This window comes from Schistocerca cancellata, chromosome 6 (genome assembly GCF_023864275.1).
Source record: "Schistocerca cancellata isolate TAMUIC-IGC-003103 chromosome 6, iqSchCanc2.1, whole genome shotgun sequence".
In the NCBI taxonomy this organism is placed as follows: Eukaryota; Metazoa; Arthropoda; class Insecta; order Orthoptera; family Acrididae; genus Schistocerca; species Schistocerca cancellata.
The window spans coordinates 242,519,738-242,542,074 of NC_064631.1; the positions used below are offsets into that span (position 1 = coordinate 242,519,738).

A 22,337-nucleotide genomic window follows, 5' to 3' on the forward strand; every position below is an offset into this window, starting at 1 on the left:
GGTCCGCGGATAAATCACGAACAACCACCGATTTAGACCACACACGAAGGAACCAACCCCCCCCCCCCTCCCCCCCCATGAACCATGGACCTTGCCGTTGGTGGGGAGGCTTGCGTGCCTCAACGATACAGATAGCCGTACCGTAGATGCAACCACAACGGAGGGGTATCTGTTGAGAGGCCTGACAAACGTGTGGTTCCTGATGAGGGGCAGCAGCCTTTTCAGTAGTTGCAGGGGCAACAGTCTGGATGATTGACTGATCTGGCCTTGTAACACTAACCAAAACGGCCTTGCTGTGCTGGTAATGCGAACGGCTGAAAGGAAGAGGAAACTACAGCCGTAATTTTTCCCAAGGGCATGCAGCTTTACTGTATGATTAAATAATGATGGCGTCCTCTTGGGTAAAATATTCCGGAGGTAAAATAGTCCCCCATTCGTATCTCCAGGCGGGGACTACTCAAGAGGACGCCGTTATCAGGAGAAAGAAAACTGGCGTTCTACGGGACGGAGCGTGGAATGTCAGATCCCTTAATCGGGGAGGTAGGTTAGAAAATTTAAAAAGGGAAATGGATAGGTTAAAGTTAGATATAGTTGGAATTAGTGACGTTCGGTGGCAGGAGGAACAAGACTTTTGGTCAGGTGAATACAGGGTTATAAATACAAAATCAAATAGGGGTAATGCAGAAGTAAGTTTAATAATGAATAAAAAATAGGAGTGCGGGTAAGCTACTACAAACAGCATAGTGAACGCATTATTGTGGCCAAGATAGACACAAAGCCCACGCCTACTACAGTAGTACAAGTTTATATGCCAACTAGCTCTGCAGATGATGAAGAAATTGATGAAATGTATGATGAGATAAAAGAAATTATTCAGGTAGTGAAGGGAGACGAAAATTTAATAGTCATGTGTGACTGGAATTCGACAGCAGGAACAGGAAGAGAAGGAAACGTAGTAGGTGAATATGGACTGGGACTAAGAAATGCAAGAGGAAGCCGCCTGGTACAATTTTGCACAGAGCATAACTTAATCATAGCTAACACTTGCTTCAAGAATCATGAAAGAAGGTTGTATACATGGAAGAACCCTGTAGTTACTAGAAGGTTTCAGATAGATTATATAATGGTATGACAGAGATTTAGGAACCAGATTTTAAATTGTAAGACATTTCCAGGGGCAGATGTGGACTCTTACCACAATCTATTGGTTATGAACTGTGAATTAAAACTGAAGAAACTGCAAAAAGGTGGGAATTTAAGGAGATGGGACCTGGATAAACTGACTAAGCCAGAGGTTGTACAGAGTTTCAGGGAGAGCATAAGGGAACAATTGACAGGAATGGGGGAAAGAAATACAGTAGAAGAAGAATGGGTAGCTTTGAGGAATGAAATAGTGAAGGCAGCAGAGCATCAAGTAGGTAAAAAGACGAGGGCTAGTAGAAATCCTTGGGTAACAGAAGAGATACTGAATTTAATTGATGAAAGGAGAAAATACAAAAATGCAGTAAGTGAAGCAGGCAAAAAAGAATACGAACGTCTCAAAAATGAGATCGATAGGAAGTGCAAAATGGCTAAGCAGGGATGGCTAGAGGACAAATGTAAGGATGTAGAGGCTTATCTCACTAGGGGTAAGATAGATACTGCCTACAGGAAAATTAGAGAGACCTTTGGAGAAAAGAGAACCACTTGCATGAATATCAAGAGCTCAGATGGAAACCCAGTTCTAAGCAAAGAAGGGAAAGCAGAAAGGTGGAAGGAGTATATAGAGGGTCTATACAAGGGCAATGTACTTGAGGACTATATTATGGAAATGGAAGAGGATGTAGATGAAGATGAAATGGGAGATATGATACTGCGTGAAGAGTTTGACAGAGCACTGAAAGACCTGAGCCGAAACAAGGCCCCGGGAGTAGACAAAATTCCATTAGAACTACTGACAGCCTTGGGAGAGCCAGTCCTGACAAAATTCTACCATCTGGTGAGCAAGATGTATGAGACAGGCGAAATACCCTCAGACTTCAAGAAGAATATAATAATCCCAATCCCAAAGAAAGCAGGTGTTGACAGATGTGAAAATTACCGAACAATCAGTTTAATAAGTCACAGCTGCAAAATACTAATGCGAATTGTTTACAGACGAATGGAAAAACTGGTAGCAGCCGACCTCGGGGAAGATCAGTTTGGATTCCGTAGAAATGTTGCAACCCGTGAGGCAACACTGACCCTACGACTTATCTTAGAAGAAAGATTAAGGAAAGGCAAACCTACGTTCCTAGCATTTGTAGACTTAGATAAAGCTTTTGACAATGTTGACTGGAATACTCTCTTTCGAATTCTGAAGGTGGCAGGGGTAAAATACAGGGAGCGGAAGGCTATTTACAATTTGTACAGAAAGCAGATGGCAGTTATAAGAGTCGAGGGACATGAAAGGGAAGCAGCGGTTGGGAAGGGAGTGAGACAGGGTTGTAGCCTATCCCCGATGCTATTCAATCTGTATATTGAGCAAGCAGTAAGGGAAACAAAAGAAAAGTTCGCAGTAGGTATTACAATCCATGGAGAAGAAATAAAAACTTTGAGGTTCGCCGATGAGATTGTAATTCTGTCAAGACAGCAAAGGACTTGGAAGAGCAGTTGAACGGAATGGACAGTGTCTTCAAAGGAGGGTATAAGATGAACACCAACAAAAGCAAGACAAGGATAATGGAATGTAGTCGAATTAAATTGGGTGATGCTGAGGGAATTAGATTAGGAAATGAGACACTTAAAGTAGTAAAGGAGTTTTGCTATTTGGGGAGCAAAATAACTGATGATGGTCGAAGTAGAGAAGATATAAAATGTAGACTAGCAATGGCAAGGAAAGCGTTTCTGAAGAAGAGAAATTTGTTAACATCGAGCATAGATTTAAGTGTTGGAAGTCGTTTCTGAAAGTATTTGTATGGAGTGTAGCCATGTATGGAAGTGAAACTTGGACGATAAATAGTTTAGACAAGAAGAGAATAGAAGCTTTCGAAATGTGGTGCTACAGAAGAATGATGAAGATTAGATGGGTAGATCACGTAACTAATGAGGAGGTATTGAATAGAATTAGGGAGAAGAGGAGTTTGTGGCACAATTTGACCAGAAGAAGGGATCGGATGGTTGGACTTGTTCTGAGGCATCAAGGGATCACCAATTTAGTACTGGAGGGCAGCGTGGAGGGTAAAAATCGTAGAGGGAGACCAAGAGATGAATACACTAAGCAGACTCAGAAGGATGTAGGCTGCAGTAGGTACTGGGAGATGAAGAAGCTTGCACAATGGAGAGCTGCATCAAACCAGTCTCATGACTGAAGACCACAACAATAACATCAACAACGAAGGAACCCGACGTCCGGACAACTCTGAGAGATTACATCCAACAGACGGGGACAGAATGTTGTTGGGAGGTGACGGGACTCAAATTGGTGGGCTGCATTCGTCAAAAATATCAGCAGAACTGGCTGGCGATTCTGACCCGCCCTAGGGACCAGCTCTTGTGTGGCCTTCTACAAAGGCAAGAGACCAACTGATCCGCTGTAGGGCACTTTCCCCCATCTGTGTGTAACGGGAACAAAGCTACGTCGAGGTTGTAGCAGGCGATCCCGGCCGGGCTGCTGCAGGTGGTGAAGGCGTGGGACGTGTGGGACCAGTGCTGCGTGCAGACAGTGAGTGTGCGCGGACCCCTGGAGCTGGGGCTGGAACACGGCGCGCTGTCGCTGGCGGCGGGAGGTCGCTGCCTGCTGCTGGCGGGCGGCTGCCACGTGGCCACTCTGCGCATGCGCCAGCCGCGCCGCCCCGCGCAGCCGCTGCCGGCCACGCCGCCGCCACTGCCGCCGCCCTCGCGAGAGCACCGACCGGCCGTCCCGTCACCCTGGCAGGCGGCAGAAGCGCGCGGCATCATTACCCCGGACTCGTCTGTCTACAGCCAGTCCAGGTGGGACACTGCCCACTACATAATCATGTTGTTGTGGTCTACTGTCTAGTGATGGGGAAACCGGCTGGTTTTAATAAAAGATTGACCACTCGATGGGTTTTACGTTCAGTAGTTTCTTTTTTTTCAGTTGAATGAAACTACTAGTGACATTTCATAAATAAGGCATAGATCGGTATTGCTGTCGATTGTTTGATGCAACAACTCTGAAAATTACGTCAAATGTAGTTGGGAACGTGAGGAAGAAGCACGTGTTTTTTCTTCGCTTTATCACTCCTTACTCTAACATAAAAGTAGCGAGAGGCAGAAATGGACTCTGCAGGAGTCTCGGGTACTGTGACTGGTGAATACCATAGGTCGTACATCAAGATCGAACTTTACGCGGCCAGAAACCCTACAGAAATCCATCGCGCCTTAAAGTGATGTTTGTGGTCAGTTTACAGTGGACTGTAGCACAGTTGCACGTTGGGTTAATCGTTTCCCTTCTGGTCGTATGAGCCTGAACTCAGAAGGCTAAAGCTGTGCGGGATTAGCCGAGCGGTTTTGGGCGCTGCAGTCATGGACTGTGCCGCTGGTCCCGGTGGAGGTTCGAGTCCTCCATCGGGCATGGGTGTGTGTGTTTGTCCTTAGGATAATTTAGGATAAGTAGCGTGTAAGCTTAGGGACTGATGACCTTAGCAGTAAAGTCCCATAAGATTTCACACACATTTGAACATTTTCAGAGGGACAAAAACGGCAACAGATGAATGAAGTGTGAAACTATGGCAGACACTCTTGAAGAAGATTGCAGTGAGATTGGTGAGGAACGCTCTGAAGCCACGAGAATTCCCACAAGACCAGTATACCGTATTCTGACATATGATTTGAAGAAGAGAAAAATTTCTGCGAGATGGATCCCACAAAGATTGCTGAAGAGAAGTAGAAACGCCTGGACATTGTAACCTCGCTCAAACAAGGAGTCGACCATGAAGGTCGAGGATTCTTGTGTTGAACTGTCGCTACTCATGAAAAGTGGATTAGAGACTTGTAGCCGGAGTTGAAATCAAAGTCCAATGAAGGGAGAGCTTCAGATTCTTTACGTCCAAAGAACTTTCGTCGCGTTCAATCATAGCTCAAGGGAATGATGATTTTTGCTTACGACCACCAAGAAATCATCATGACAGATAGAGTCCCATGTGGAACAAGTGCTTCAGCAGTGTATTGTCGTAGCTCCCTGCGAAACATGCGCAACAAAATGTGCAAAACCCGACCTCAGTTGCTGGAGGCTGCGCCACTCATTCTTCACGACAATGCTCGCCCGCATATCAGCAATGTTATAACCCAAAAACTGCGAGAATACGGATGGCTAAGACTTGTTCCTGAAATTGAAAAAAACCTTTGCGTGAACGGTATTCTACCATCGTTAGCCAATACATTCGACAAATGAATCGAAGTGGTGTCCTAGATGGAATAATAGAGCTTCTGGGAAGTCGGGTTTCAGTCATAGAGAAGCAGGGAGACTATATTGTAGACTGTAAAGAGATATTGAAAATTAAACGTGTAAGTAAAAAGAATTAATTTGCATTATTTATGAAATGTCCCTCGTAGTTTCTGTGGCCACATCGCCTATGTAAATGTTTTCATCAAAAAAATGGTTCAAATGGCTCTGAGCACTATGGGACTCAACATCTGAGGTCATCAGTCCCCTAGAACGTAGAACTACTTAAACCTAACTAACCTAAGGACATCACACACATCCATGCCCGAGGCAGGATTCGAACCTGCGACCGCAGCGGTCACGCGGTTCCAGACTGAAGCGCCTAGAACCGCACGGCCACACCGGCCGGCTAAATGTTTTCATCACTCTCTGGGTTTGAGTGGTTTCACTTACTGGGAGAGAACCGTCTGACACAAGTTTCTGTCAATTAAGGCAGTTATGTGAATGTTTTCACTCAGTCTCCAGGTTTGAGTGACTTCATTTACATGCTTTTTAGTCTGGCTATACATGTATCACAGGTGGGGCTGCCAACTTTTTGGAGACAAATAATGTTCGAAATAAGTTCAATAAGTAATGCGACACGTTTCTTTCCATCAGCCAATTTCAGTTGACAAAATCTGTGAGCGGATATCGTGGAATATTCTCACTTCAGCCCCAATAGTTTCATGAAGTTATAACAGGTTGCGGTGCTATATGTAGCCTTCAGCAAGCATCTTTAGCGGAGGTATGTTCCAAGCGGAGAGCTGTTATTGATTTTCTTTTGGCGGAAAACCAGAGAATTCCAGATATTCATAGACGCTTGCATAATGTCTACGGTGACCTGGCAGTGAAAAAAATCACGGTGAGTCGTTGTGCGAGACGTCTGTCATCATCACAAAAAGGTCACGAAAACCTATCTGATCTCTACTGTGCCGGCCGGCCGCACGTAGGTGCGACTCCTGCAACGTTGGAACGTGTGAGCGCTCTCATTGGAGATGATCGACAGGTCACAATCAAATACCTTGCTGCCCAACTGGACATCTCTGTTGCTAGTGCTGACACACTCGTCCACCAGTTACTGTACTCAAAGGTGTGTGCCAGCTGGGTTCCTCTCTGCCTAACAGAAGACCGTTAAGAACAACGAAAGGCCATCTGTGTGCAGCTGCTTGCTCTTAGTGAGGCTGATCGTGACTTTTTTGTCAAACATCGCAAGAGGCGATGAAATGTGGGTTATTCCGTTGAACTGGAAACAAAATGGCAATCCATAGAATGGCACCGCACCACCTTTCTTCCGAAGAAAAAGTTCAATGCCATCCCCCCACCTCCTGGTAAAGTCATGGCTATGGTCTTCTGGGACTCTGAAGGGGTTGTTATTATGTTGGATGTTCTATCTCATGGTGCTATGGTCAACTCTGAAGTGTATTGTGATACCCTCAGTAAAACAGTGGGGAATAATATGGTTTTGCCAAAAGAGTGGGAAATAATATGCATGATGCATTGGAATCTAGAAAAAAAATGTGTTGCATTATTTACTGAATACCCTCATACCTTGGATTTCAATGAGAGGTAAATGTAAAATATATTTTTAAAAATGAAGTGTTTTCAAAATCTATACATTTATTTACCTAAAAGCAATTTTTTTCGTACTTGTGGCATTAAATATGTATTTTTGGATGGTTTAAAAGGTTAATACCTGGTGTTTCATTATAAATTTACATTTAAGTAAATGAACAATTAGTTTTTTATTTAAATTTATTGGCGCTCTGTCTCTGCTGGTTTGCAGCCCTCATCGATATATCTGTTCTGCTAAATGCACAAGTGACGTGAAGAAAGCACATAAGATACGATTTTTTTGTATCTTTATCATTCTCTTTTTAAGCAAACACTGTCACTTCTAGTGCCTTTTTTTGTGAAAAATTATTGTAACCATCCATTGATTCCCTTTAGATTTATTTAACCATTGGATTAACAAGTCATTTTAGGTTACACAGAAGGCTTGTAATATGTACTTATTTTAGATGATTGTGCTTCCAATGTCAGATTAGTTTAAAAGTCCTCAGTGATGTTATCACTAAAAACGTAATCTTTGGAACATACAGGGTGTCCAAATATACACTCCTGGAAATTGAAATAAGAACACCGTGAATTCATTGTCCCAGGAAGGGGTAACTTTATTGACACATTCCTGGGGTCAGATACATCACATGATCACACTGACAGAACCACAGGCACATAGACACAGGCAACAGAGCGTGCACAATGTCGGCACTAGTACAGTGTATATCCACCTTTCGCAGCAATGCAGGCTGCTATTCTCCCATGGAGACGATCTTAGAGATGCTGGATGTAGTCCTGTGGAACGGCTTGCCATGCCATTTCCACCTGGCGCCTCAGTCGGACCAGCGTTCGTGCTGGACGTGCAGACCGCGTGAGACGACGCTTCATCCAGTCCCAAACATGCTCAATGGGGGACAGATCCGGAGATCTTGCTGGCCAGGGTAGTTGACTTACACCTTCTAGAGCACGTTGGGTGGCACGGGATACATGCGGACGTGCATTGTCCTGTTGGAACAGCAAGTTCCCTTGCCGGTCTAGGAATGGTAGAACGATGGGTTCGATGACGGTTTGGATGTACCGTGCACTATTCAGTGTCCCCTCGACGATCACCAGTGGTGTACGGCCAGTGTAGGAGATCGCTCCCCACACCATGATGCCGGGTGTTGGCCCTGTGTGCCTCGGTCGTATGCAGTCCTGATTGTGGCGCTCACCTGCACGGCGCCAAACACGCATACGACCATCATTGGCACCAAGGCAGAAGCGACTCTCATCGCTGAAGACGACACGTCTCCATTCGTCCCTCCATTCACGCCTGTCGCGACACCACTGGAGGCGGGCTGCACGCTGTTGGGGCGTGAGCGGAAGACGGCCTAACGGTGTGCGGGACCGTAGCCCAGCTTCATGGAGACGGTTGCGAATGGTCCTCGCCGATACCCCAGGAGCAACAGTGTCCCTAATTTGCTGGGAAGTGGCGGTGCGGTCCCCTACGGCACTGCGTAGTATCCTACGGTCTTGGCGTGCATCCGTGCGTCGCTGCGGTCCGGTCCCAGGTCGACGGGCACGTGCACCTTCCGCCGACCACTGGCGACAACATCGATGTACTGTGGAGACCTCACGCCCCACATGTTGAGCAATTCGGCGGTACGTCCACCCGGCCTCCCGCATGCCCACTATACGCCCTCGCTCAAAGTCCGTCAACTGCACATACGGTTCACGTCCATGCTGTCGCGGCATGCTACCAGTGTTAAAGACTGCGATGGAGCTCCGTATGCCACGGCAAACTGGCTGACACTGACGGCGGCGGTGCACAAATGCTGCACAGCTAGCGCCATTCGACGGCCAACACCGCGGTTCCTGGTGTGTCCACTGTGCCGTGCGTGTGATCATTGCTTGTACAGCCCTCTCGCAGTGTCCGGAGCAAGTATGGTGGGTCTGACACACCGGTGTCAATGTGTTCTTTTTTCCATTTCCAGGAGTGTACATATGTTTTATACTGTTTCAATTTGTTAAAGGTAATAACAAGCAACAATGGACAAAACTTGGACAATGAAAAGCTTATATAAACTAGAAACATAATGTCCATACTTTAATATACAGGCCATCCAAAATTTCTATCCACTCTTTGATCTAAGAACTGAATAACACATTTTCTCCTTGACTAAAAGTTTCACAAACAGAAATAAAAACGCTAGCTCAAGTGTAGGTTATGGAATATTGAAATATATCAAGAAATAGTCTTCAATTGGAGAGTATATTGTCATTTACAGATGACATTTACCCCCTCCACACAAAATGGTTGGTTCTATATGACTGTTACACATATGGCGATAAATTCCACATCTGGCGGTCTTTGTGAACATCAATAAACAAATGGAGAGAGTACAGAAAGGCAATAAAGAAATAGCTATAAATTTACTTGAAGAAACAGCAGTTACTTGAGGGAATTTCTGTATTTATGGCATGTCAAGTTTGCCAAATGAAACTTAGACACTGATTGAATTATGGTCACAGGTACGCCAAAAGAAACGAAATATGCCCTTCAGCATAATAATTGTATTTTAGACTTCAGTTTTTAAAATTTTAACCATACAATAGTACAGTATATTAATTTATAAGGTGAAAGACAAATAAAAATTTCCCATGAACATGGAAAGATATTTGTTATGGTTTTTTAATAAAAGAAAAATGTAAGACCCACTTTTGTATTTCCTCGTTGATAGTAAGGTTAACGAACACAGTTTCCTTATTTAAATCACACTTGCAGGTACTGTATATGACACTGAATTTACCTTGAGGATCACTTTTTGTCCAGCTAAATGATTTCTTCAATTCACATGGCAACAAGCGTTTCACCAGTCTAATCTAGACACAGAGTTTACTATTAAGAAAACGCCTATTAATAAACATGGACGGAAAACTAAACTAGAAGCCACTTCTTGGCACTCAATAAACAGGAAGTGTCCAAATGGCAATGACAGTAATGACAGGCAGTAGCTGAGTGCCGTTATCAATAATGACTTAACAGTGACAAAAAGGTCGAATATTTCCACCCAGAACTGAATGCAATGGACTGTATCAACTGTTTTCATTCAGTTTCTCCTACAGACTGGTTTCACTCAAGAGAGTGATTCGGCCGATTTGTAAAACTACAAGTGAATAAGTATATTGTTTTTTAAGAATCTGCCGTATCGATTGATTTAATTCTGTTGTTCCCATCACAACTTCCTTCTCATAACTGGTTTGTTGCAATTATACACTCTAGTCTATACTGTGCAAGCCTCGAGCTGCATTTCTGTGGGAAATGCAATGGCTCTACAAATAACTTACATGGGAAGTGTGTGAGCTTGGATTGTCAGAATGGCAGGAAATGTGCTTAGAATATAAACTGCTCGTCCTAAAAACAGTGGTATCAATAGCATTAGTCATTTCAAAGCTTGCATGATAATTTGATTCTTACCTGCCATCAGTCTCCTACAAGAGAAACGAAATATCTGTAAGCAAAAAGATTTTACAATACCTGGACAATGATGCTGTATACACTGTACACAAAGAAGGATGTAAATGGATGAAAAAGTTTTTTAATTGAAGTTGTTTCAAAGTCGACTCTATCAAAGAAGAAAAACATTGTTTTTCCGTGTTATTTGACACCTGAAAAGAAAATAAGACACATAGGATGAAGTAAATAGACCATAGGTAGTGCATTCCAAACTTTGTTTCGTGTGTTTTTATGTACATATTTTCTTGAGCAACGAAACTTTGATGTTTTGTAACATTTGGAATCTACTTTTTCTGTTCTTTCGCTCCAGTGTGGAGAATTTATTGTATGAGCTTTCAGAAAAACATGCACTTCGAAGTTTTGTTTTGATCATAAATAACCACTACTATTAAATGAAACAACAAGTTCACTGTTACCAGTCACCGTTTTATTTATTTCCACGACGCGTTTCGAAGGTTTAAACCTCCATCATCGGGTGGATTTACATTAGTAAGTATTACATTTGTGTGTGTGTTGTGTTACGATTTTTGGAGGAACTTGTGGCACTGCCTAGTGGAGAAACGAAACACTATTTCAGAATATGGTTTAGGATTACTTTTGACGAAAAATTAAACTGATATCTAATGGTAAACATTAATTAAGTAAACTACAGTACCTTCAGTGATCACAGGTTCCTTTTGCTGTCGTAACACATCACATGTATACTGCCACATTTGTAAACAAATATGGCGTCTGGAATCAGCTGGGTGCAAGGTTCGTATAGCAGAAGTGAAGACATAATCGCAAAGTGCAAAGAATATACATCATAACAATATTATTACAGAATAATTGCTTTAAGCATTTAGCGGTGTTTGTTTATGTGTGTGTACTTCAGGTGGTATATAAATCCAATTCTGACAAGTTAAAACAGCAAACATTCGTACTCGTTTATACAATCACGTGAAATGTTAAAATGGCTTAAACTTCATACTTATTGATAACAATTAGGTGAAATGTTACAGACTATAATTACAATGATCATATTGGCTACAACAGTAAAATCATACATACATTACACTCTTTGATTGGGGTTAATAAACAGATGTGAAGTGAGGGGCTGGAGGCAGAAGGAGAGGTAGAGAGAGAGAAAAAGTGTGTGTGTGTGTGTGTGTGTGTGTGTGTGTGTGTGTGTGTGTGTGTGAGTGTGTGAGTGAAAGGGAGAGGGAGAGAGAGAGGGAGAGAGAGAGAGAGAGAGAGAGAGAGAGAGAAGGAGAGGGAGAGAGAAAAGAGTGATTATATGAGAGGAAACATTTACATGGCAAGGAGTCTTAAGATTGCATGTTCCACATATTAGCTGCCTAAAGGTTGGGGCAATACATTGGTTAATGCTATAAACTATGCAGATAGATATATATTTGTGCCAGTAGTTGATGTACATACAGTTTTAAGCTGACAAGGGGCACAAGCTGTTGGTGTGATGAATTATCTGTGAATGAGGTCAATCTCTTGTAGTCTTGGCAGCTGTCAATATTTATGGTAATATTAGGTGTGTGTGTGTGTGTGTGTGTGTGCGTGTGCATTTTTATGAGTGTAGGCAGTTGCTGAAAACGGAGATGATACTATTGTAAATATTGTCATTTTTGTCATTTAAGATAGATTCTGGTTGTTCCATTTGATGTTTGTATATTTGGAGTGTTTCAAGGATGTCTAGTTTTCTGCCTTTTGGTTGGATGTGTAAGATGCTAATACTTGTGTTGTTAACATGGTGTTTTGTTTCATGCAGGTGGGTAGCTATTGCTGATGTGTGATATTTTTTTTGTTTTTGTTTTTTAGTGCTGCCATGTGTTCCTTGAACCTAATCTCAAATGATCTGCCTGTCTGGCCTATGTAGAAGCAGTCACAGTCCAAACATTCAATTTTGTACACACCTGTGTGATGAAGTGGGTGTCGTGTGCCGTTGTTGTGGGGGTAACTTCTGTCCAATCTTGTTGTCTGTTGTAAAGGATATGCTTATGCCTTTCCGTTTGAAGACATTGGCAATCTGGTATGAAATGTTACCCAGAAAGGGGATTGTATGGAAGATGTTATTTTCTTTTTGTTTTTTGTGTTGTGATTCCTTTGCCATTATTGAGTGTTTTAGGGTGTCTACTATGGAGCTGTTATAAACATTATAACACTTTGCGATTATGTCTTCACTTCTGCTATACGAACCTTGCACCCAGCTGATTCCAGACGCCATATTTGTTTACAAATGTGGCAGTATACATGTGATGTGTTACGACAGCAAAAGGAACCTGTGATCACTGAAGGTACTGTAGTTTACTTAATTAATGTTTACCATTAGATATCAGTTTAATTTTTCGTCAAAAGTAATCCTAAACCATATTCTGAAATAGTGTTCGTTTCTCCACTAGGCAGTGCCACAAGTTCCTCCAAAAATCGTAACACAACACACACACAAATGTAATACTTACTAATGTAAATCCACCCGATGATGGAGGTTTAAACCTTCGAAACGCGTCTTGGAAATAAATAAAACGGTGACTGGTAACAGTGAACTTGTTCTTTCATTTAATGTCAGTAACAGTCACGGTAAAGCCTAACCTAAAAATGTTCGCATTTAAGCCACTACTATTATTGATAACTGCTTAATTCTGTTGATATAGTTTCATTTTGTGTAAGGTGAACAGCCCTCGTAACCTCACTTTCACCATTCAGGTGCCAAATTGCACAGCAGACAACACTTACAACGAATTCAGTTCTAGTGCTACCGTATAAACAAAAACGATCACTCGTGAGAGATGAATCTTAGTACAGGTAAAACACGCCAGTGGCGCTGCAGTAGCCTCGCCAGTTATGAGTAGTCGACTAAGATAAGAGAGTGGGTTTTGTGAAATCAGCAGTAAATGGAGTATATTACATTAATAAAACTTGGGTCTTTGCGCAGTATATGTGGCGACAGCGAGAGCGGATCTCCTTCACAGTCGCCGTCGCCACCACCACCTAGCAACCACGACAGACCGGAAACGCCAGAGGTTGCCACCACTTCCGGTCGCATGCCCGAGCTGCCGCCGCCACCGGTGTTGCCTCATTCTCCCGGGCCGCCGCACGATCTGCATTCGCGCCGCGCGCGCCACGAACGGCGGATCCGCCAATTGCGCCCGGTGGTGGGGCAGTGCGCACCGCATCTGGCACTGGAGCTACACGAGCCAGTGGAACTGCGGCTGTCGCCAGCGCTGCCACCGCCGCCCGGACTGGCGGCGCGACACCCGGAGCGCACGGCGCGCCTGCTGCAGCAGCCGGAGCGGCTGGCGAGAGCACGACTGCTGTCGCCAAGCTCCGTGTCCGTGATGAGCGCCCGTAGCGCCAGCAGCAGCGACACACGCAAGTAGTGTGCTCTCAGCACGTGAAATACGCACACGCAGCGGCAATGGTGCACTAAATATCGGTCCACATGCTGCGTTTCATTCTGCAGTCTGACATTTAAAAACTGTTTTGTACTCTCACTTCAGTTACACTATCAGAAGTGGAAATTGCTACATCATTAAGCGCCGATCCTATATTTACCAAACTATTTGGAGATGTTCACACATAGCGGGTATTAAAATTTCATTCCATTCGGAACTGATGTTCATCGTGGACTTCCTTATGAGATGAGACCCTTACAGGCATGAACAAACTCTTGTATTCAGTTGGTATAGAAGCATGCAACATCTGAGTGATACATTGAAGATTTTCTAGCCATGCCTAAAATACATGCTGTGTCAGTTCATGAAGATTGCTGGTTGAAGGCTAGTCTAGAAGTACATGTCTTTCCATCGCATCCCAGACATGCTCTGTGGGTGACACATCAGATAACAGGACTGCTAGTCAAGGATCTATAGTTTTATCAAGGTGTTTGTGCTGTGAAATGCAGTTTGGAGCGTGCATTATCTCATTGGAATATCCCATTTGGAGCCCTGATCACGAAGGGTATGACAACAGCGTTTACCATTTTTTCTACCCACAGATTAGCATTCAGCTTCCCTTCAGTGATTACCAAATCTGCCCTGTTGCCCATATTCGGTAGCTATCCACGCCACAATTCCAAGAGCTGGAGAATTATAGTTTTTGAGAATAGCTCCTGTCTGAGAGCTTTCACCAAGTCTTTTACAGACTCGTTGGTGTCAATCAGACAAGTCTACATTTTTTGTGGTATGGTGTTAGCAGTAAACTACACAAGGCAACTTGAGACTTCAACCCAGTTTCCAGCAACTTTCTAGTGGCAGTTCATGGTGATACATTCCTTGTAATTTCTTCCGAGTTTCCAAATGTTGTCATTTATTTTTCAAACCCAGTCAAGCAACCCTACATTCTAGGGTCAAGCAAGCCTACATTCTTCGCATGGTGTATTTCTCCTATGAGGAACTGTACCTACACTTCTTAACATACTATTGTCCCAAGTTCATCTCATTTTCACGTATTCTGCAGTCATTGCGTTACTCCCAGCTAAGTGTGTGATCTGTTGGTATGATGCCCGATTGTCCTTTATTCTGACAAATCTATCTTTTCTCAGTGTCCAATACATCATGGTAAGCTGTGTGTGCCCATCCTCTGCATATTCTGTGTTGCAAGCCCCACCTGAAAAATTCCAGTAACGTTAAACACACTCAGTACCCATCATTACATCCACTACTTCTTGCCTGTAGAATACTTGCTTTAGAGCATTGAGAATAATCTCACATAAGGCTGAACTTTTAATCAATATATCCCATGGGGTTGAAATACCAGAGTATCAGCTTAGTAGTGTTTACACACTCTGCACATGTTGTAACACTTTCCATTTCTGTCAGTGTAATCCCTCAGGGATGACATGTTACTGTCTTGATTTTTTGCCCTTTTCCTTGTTACTAAAACAAATAAAAATCCAGTCGGTGTGCGTCCGAGACAGAAACAGCATTAAATACTATCGATTTCGTGGTTACTAAAACGATACAGTGCTCTTATGTAAAACTACTTTGTGTCACACTGAACTTGGAGATTAATAAAATTACCTACAAATGGAGACTGAAGTTACAGCTCTGTCACTGTGCCAATCAATTTCTTTTTTTCTTTTTTTTTATGTAGGTTCATGTGGCTCAAACTTTTTGCTATGTACACTATGTTCTTCAGTCTACAGGTTAGTATAATTGGAAGAATATCGAAATAACAAAAATTAGTGTTTAGAAAGGTTATTATTACTACAGCGATGAATCAGAATCTGATTATATTTAAAGTCAACAATCTATGTTTTGTCACAGATCAAAGGTGGTTGGAAATTCAGATAATGACATTAACAAAATCGTGTAACTTGTAACGAAAGTATCTCAGTCAGAGTAACAAAAATTATTTAAAATTAAACAAAAGTATTTTAGAGATCATGAAAGTCGATACAGTAACAATATAAATGGTTGCAAATCCCATGTTAATGGTGGATTTTGATCTAAAAGTAGGACAAAAATGAAAGAACGAATATTTAGTAGTATGCTTCATATATGATGTCCTTAAAATGCATGAAAACAAGTTAGACACTGAGAAGCCAAGGGAGGTAAGTGCGTGTAACTGCAGCTGGGGAAATCAGTCCAGAAGTGTAGCAAGCGTCATTCTCTTTGGCTGCCTTTAGTCTAAAATATAAAGAAGCTTAGACATTTATTAATCATACCACAGACTGAAATCCGCTGCATACGAAAAATACTACTCGGTCAGTAATCAGAGACTCATTAACATGGTGTTGCCCTCAGTGTTCAAAACCATAACAGGGCAATCTAAAATAAATAAGTACAGAATTATTTTATATTCTTATAGTAAATAATTCGAGGAAGACAACTTCACATTCTTGAAGCATCTCCTCTTTAGACTAAGAGTCAATCTCAAAAACCATTTATTACTCTTCATTACATTCTGCTTGCTGGCACTGCTATTATCTTTCATGAGTTTTTTGGCTCTTCTCTTTGTGATGTATATTTATGTAAAAAGGTAGTACATTATTGCGATGAAGTAACTTAAGTCTATAAGGTCCTTGTATACAGGTATCCTGGTCCTCCGTCGAAGGTGGCCTGCAGGCAGTTTAATTGGAACTGCAAGTTGTCTGTGCTTCCCAAGTGACTGTGGCTCCAGGACTAGATCTTGAAATTGTGTGAAACTGACTGCTTATGAAGCAATTTTGTTGAACCTCTTTCTTCAAAAGCTTCCACTACATGCAACAAATGCTTCCCACTGTGTTTTCATTTTACGTTTTAGGTGTCTGGCTGCTTTTAAGTCTCCCTTTCCCATCCTTACGGAAGTGGTACCTTTAACAGCTGCCTGTTGCCTGTGTTATAGGCAATATGTTTCTCTTTGGCAGTGTTCCCGACATCTTGACCACACTCTTTGGAAGAATATCCACCAAGCGGGCACTTATTTTCACCCTTTGTCAAGGTCTGTATTGTTCGTAACCGACAACCAGTGCCCAGCAACAATGTGGCTTTTGCTTTGCCCACCACATTTGCCACTAAAAGCATCAGTGGGCTTCACAACTGCAGGTGAAGTTTCCAGTAAACTACTGGGTGTAATACCCATTCACAAAAATGCCTTGCTGTTGATGGAATTTTCTGAAGTTTCGTGACAATCTAAACAACAGGATTATCATTTTTACCTTCCCATATGAATCGTTCTTATTCGTTAACTCCGCTTCAGCTTTTCGGAAATGTAACTGCCTCTGTACTCTTGCCGCTGAGTCCTAGCAGATAGTTTCATAATTTGTATCGGGCTTTGCACGAAAAGCTTTCAAAAATGTGGATGTTGGCAATGCAAAGTGCAACAGTTTATATCCCTAAAAAAGTGCAAGCGAGTTATTGAGGTATTTTCTTGTGTAACAAAATGGTGATTTCGCTTTTGCAGAATGTTCTGTGTTAGTTTCTCAACAGTCTTTTCCTAATGTTTACTAATAATGGTGTGCAGAAGTGACAAAACTGAAATGCTATGTGTGACACTGACAAAGTCTGAAAGCTTACTAAACCTTTGTCTTTTACGATGGACTATTTATGCTCACATTCTCCATTAGAAGATCCACTTTCCTCGTGATTTTCTGCAACATTATGGTTGAAAGTATTACTTTCTAAAATTTTTCATTTTAAAGAGTACATATGAGCATCCACATTTATCACTTCCAAATCACAGTGTACATACAGTCTGAGAATAATGACAATAAAAGAACAGTGGGGCTATACAATTATATCCCCTGGCCGCCAAGGAGTACAGCTGAATTCAGAGCTGGTACACAAGTCTACCAGTAGATCTCAGCAACTGCTGGACTCATAACTTGCTTTCCTTATTCTCTCAACAGAGGACTTTCATAATCGTTTAGTGCTGCACTGAGCTCCGTATGCCCAGAAACTGCAGTTACATCCCAAAGATTACATGGAACTAAAAATGAAGCTGTAAATAATTTTTGAAATGTAAATAAATTTTATAGGATGTGCCAGTTCTAATTTCAGAATTTCAGGTGATCGTAGAGTACCAGTAAGGTGACTAAAAATTTGTAACGGAAACAAATTAACTAGGCAGGAAATCAGAATTGTAGGTTTGTTTAAAAACAAGAAGGTATACACAATTAAATTGAACAACAAGTTTAACATCTTAAAAAATGAAGATTATAGAGGCAAAGGCATATATGAAACGTAATATTATTTAAGAAACATACTTACTCTTTGTCTAAGGTATGAAGACGGCAAAAGAGGAAAAAATTGCAAAATGAACAATGGAAATACCAATGAATGGCGAAATCAGCTGCATGACAGAAAATTTGTTACGAAATCCAACCATTTATGAGGGTCATTGAGAGGATATAATAACTTACAGTTAATGTTTGATAAGATATACAAATAAAAATAAGTTTTTAATGTTAAACTGTCGTTCAGCAAACGTCAGATTTTGTCAATTATCATGATAAATGTCTCCTCCTGATCACATATCCCAGAAAAAGCGAAGTAGGTCTACCTCCAGTTAGCAGACTATAAGGGGCGATCAGAAAGTTTCATTTTCAGGGCATTGCTGCAGTTTGTATATGCAATACAGTGCGACTCTGATATGCGTGTATAAGCACCGACATGTAGACAAGCGATCAGTGAGGCATTCCTGTCTTTCTGATGTGTGTGCAGTAAATGCGGGAAATTGAATTATGGCAACGATATATATATATCCAAACAGGCTGTTATTTTTCCTTCGCTTCCAAAGGTCAGACACTGATAGACATTTATTTGAGAATGAAGAATGTGTATGGAGCAGCATGTCTGTCGAAAACTACCATTATGAAATGTTGCGCTAAGTTCTGTGATGGCCGCAATTCGACACAAGACGCCAGTCAATCTGGGAGACCAGTTTCAGCCATAACGCAAATCAAGTGCAATATACTCAGACATCTGTCTGCAGCCCTGGTGTCTCACCACGCAATTGTCACACATCGGTCCCTTAAAAAAGGCACTGAGGGGTGAACGACTCCTGTCGATCGAGGATGTGCAGCAGGCAGTTATGCAGTTCTTCATGCACCAGGAGGACATGGTGTTGTATCAAATGGGCATCTTAAACCTGATGCATCAGTGCCGTGATTGCCTCAATTCGCATGGCGGTTTTGCCTCATTGCCGTTCTGATTCTTGACTGTGTGGCATTCGAATAGAAGCTTTTTGATCGCCTCTTATAGAAAACGTGCTCAATCTCTTTATTATCCTTGAGTTTCACAGAAAAAGTAAAATTTGAAATAAAAACTCAATGCTACAAAAACTAAACAGCATTCGGAAAAAAGATTTTTCTGGAAAAAGCCGTCTGTAATGTGACGAAATCCATTAATACCTAATTTTAAGAATATAAAAATATCAAATATACTTAATGCAAACATGACAGCGTAGTGAGACAAAGAACACGTTATGTTTGAGTACTGGAAGCTTAATGACACTAATGAGAGAAGAGTTATCATTGGGTACAAAAAGTAAACACAGACTTACATTGATTACATTGGATGAATATTTTGGCAGAATTGTACAATGTTCTTTGTAAAGCTGACATTCTTATCAGTGGCAAAATTAATATTAATAACGAAGATACGGATCACATACATTATTCAGAACCATGTCTCACCTTTTGTAATGCCTATAGGACTTCGTGAATCATGGTGACTTCAGTGTAATTATCATCTTTGGATAAAATGTTCATCTCATTGTGTACGTCCTACAGATACCTTGAAACACGTATGTAACATAGCAGCGATGGTGAGGCACGTTAAAATCTTTGACCAGAGAGCCTATTTTCGTGGTTAGTCTGCGCTTGACCGCGCGAGTGTTGCGAGCAGTTCTGTTGTAGTCGTCATGTAGAGCAGTACAGTTGTAGTCGTCATGCAGAGCAGTACAGTTGTAGTCGTCATGCAGAGCAGTTCAGTTGTACTCGTCATGTAGAGCAGTACAGTGGTAGTCGTCGTGGAGTACGCTAGTAGTCGTCATGCAGAGCGGTCGGTTAGTAGTAGCAGCCCAGTGCGGTTGTGTGATGTAGTCTGTCGGCAACACTGGTCAAGATGCTGAATGAGGTATATTATTAATTAAGGTAATCATCAGATAATGTAAAGTTTATTTATTGTAATTAATTTCCAACAAGTGCCCCAATAATAATTTTGATTTCAAAAGCAATTTTACAAAAAAAAATTATTTAATTGAATTAACGATTTCATTCCACTTCCCTTAAGAAAAGTTTCAGTTAAATTACAAAAAAAAAGGAATATTATTATTTGCAATGCAGTTCCTCCAAGCTGTGCGCAAGAATAAGAGCAGAAATTTGACTAGCAGTTACAATGAGGTAAGAATTTAATTCTGATTTGCACAGGGCCAAAGACCGATATTTCGGTTTAATTGAATTATCATTATCACTGAGATTTCATTATCACTGAATTGACTTTCATTATTTTCGTGAGGAATTTATACTTGGGTCAGATTGCTAATTTTTGTCTAATTGACATTGTCAGTAAATTTATTTGCTGGGAGATTACGTTAGGTTGTATTCTTGTTAATATTCAAATTATCGTCCGGTCAACATTTGTGGGAAGGTTTCATTTGGCTCCCATTTCTATATAATATTGTCTTGTAAATTTTTCTGGGGAGGTTACACTTGGCGACACCCAGTCCAGGATCGTATTTCGTTGAGAGTCTTCCGAAAAGTAGTCAGAAATCTGCTCTTATTTGCTTAGATATAATTAGGATTTGGCGCAACGCTTTTACTAATCTTGTGACTTTCTTTCTACAGGTCAACGGCAATTCGTTGCTCTGTTGTATTTGTGTGTTGTTTTTGCATTTGTGCTTATTTGTTTTGTGAATATTAGTGACTATTGTAAAAATGCCGCGAAAGACTGTGAATAGTGTATCGCGAAGTATTTTGAACGAAATTACTGACTTAAACAACGTGACCGATAGGACATGTGACACGCAGTGTAATGATGTCAATCCTGCGTTCACTGACAATCAATGCGTTCCAACCATTAATAATGATGTAGACCTTAATGATGAACGAACGAACTCGATTGTGTCTTGTGTTGATTTGACGACAATTGATGACGATGGGCGCACTATTGTAATGAACGCTGCCCAGCTTAATACAACCGGTTTAGTAAATTCACGTGACGAGCAGACAAATTTGTCTAATGAAAATGAACAGGATACACAAAGTACGCCGAAGTTATTTAATTCCGAAATAGTGAATGAGAGTGTACATTTGACAGGGACAGCTTTTTGTGAACCAAAGAATGACCAACTGGTCACACAAAACGTGACAATTGCATGTACTCCATCACAGAGTACTGAGAATGCAACAGCTACTTTAGGTTTGGATCAATTTATGACAATAATGCTGCAGTTTAAGAACGAACTTAGTGTGGATATCAGACAACAGAGTGAAAATTCCAGACAACTTAGTGAACAGGTCAAACAACAGAACGAAAAACAAGACAAGTTAAATGAAAAATTAGACGACAATTGCAGACAGTTAAACGAAAAATTAGAAGACAATTCCAGACAGCTTAGTGAACAAATTAGAGCCGTTGCCGCGCAGTGTCATGACACTAAGGAACAGTTGCGCGAGGAAATTGAGGCTTGTTCACAAAAAAATAGCGAAGAAATTAAGTCTGTTGCGCAAGAATTAAGGGAAATGCAAACAGCCGCAACAGAAACACTCAGAGAGGAAATTAGTACAGTCGCTAAACAATGTTCTGAACAGGCTACACAATTACGCGACGAGTTTAAAGCAATGACGGTAGAACTTTCGCGCACAATGGACGCAAAGATAGACGCGAAATTCGAACAGCAGAACACTCAGATTAACGAGCGCTTTAATCAGCACATACAGAACAGTGATACGCGTTTCCGTAAATTTATTCAGGATCAAAATAAAGTCAAACGTCAAGTCATGGAAACAATCACGGCTCAGAGACAAGAAGATAAACGTAAAATGTTCGCGAAAGCGAAGACATATGTAGACAACAATATTGCCTCGGTGTCCAACGAAATTAATTCCATCAAACAGTTAAACACAGAATTACGTGACGAAATTTCCAATCTTAAATCAAAAACAGATACACACACAGTAGATATTCAAACAGTGACAGACAGATTCGAACAATTAGAACTAACACAGGATTGCGATGTCATCAAAGCTGATGTTAAAAAACTGAGCGAAACTACACGTAAGTTGCAAAAACAGATTAATGCATCCGATTCTAAAACCGATGATCAGGCAAAAATACTGACTGAAAAATATGATGAATTAGCCAGTCTTATTGATGCTATCGAAAGTGCTAATGACAATAAATGAGACGACACTGCACCGGTTTCATTTAACCAAACACCTGAATTTCAAAATTTACAGCAGAC

General features: G+C 41.5%; 1 protein-coding gene across 1 annotated transcript in view; it reads left to right on the plus strand.

The window, feature by feature from the left end:
* LOC126088265 (uncharacterized) overlaps positions 1 to 15,563 on the plus strand; it is a 178,243-nt gene extending 162,680 nt beyond the window's left edge. The window contains exons 8-10 of the mRNA XM_049906395.1: positions 3,638 to 3,722; positions 3,837 to 3,951; positions 13,384 to 15,563. Of these exons, the coding sequence (XP_049762352.1) occupies positions 3,638 to 3,722; positions 3,837 to 3,951; positions 13,384 to 13,828 (645 nt within the window). The 3' untranslated portion in view covers positions 13,829 to 15,563. The remainder of the gene's footprint in view (positions 1 to 3,637; positions 3,723 to 3,836; positions 3,952 to 13,383) is intronic.
* The last annotated feature ends 6,774 nt before the right edge of the window (positions 15,564 to 22,337 follow it).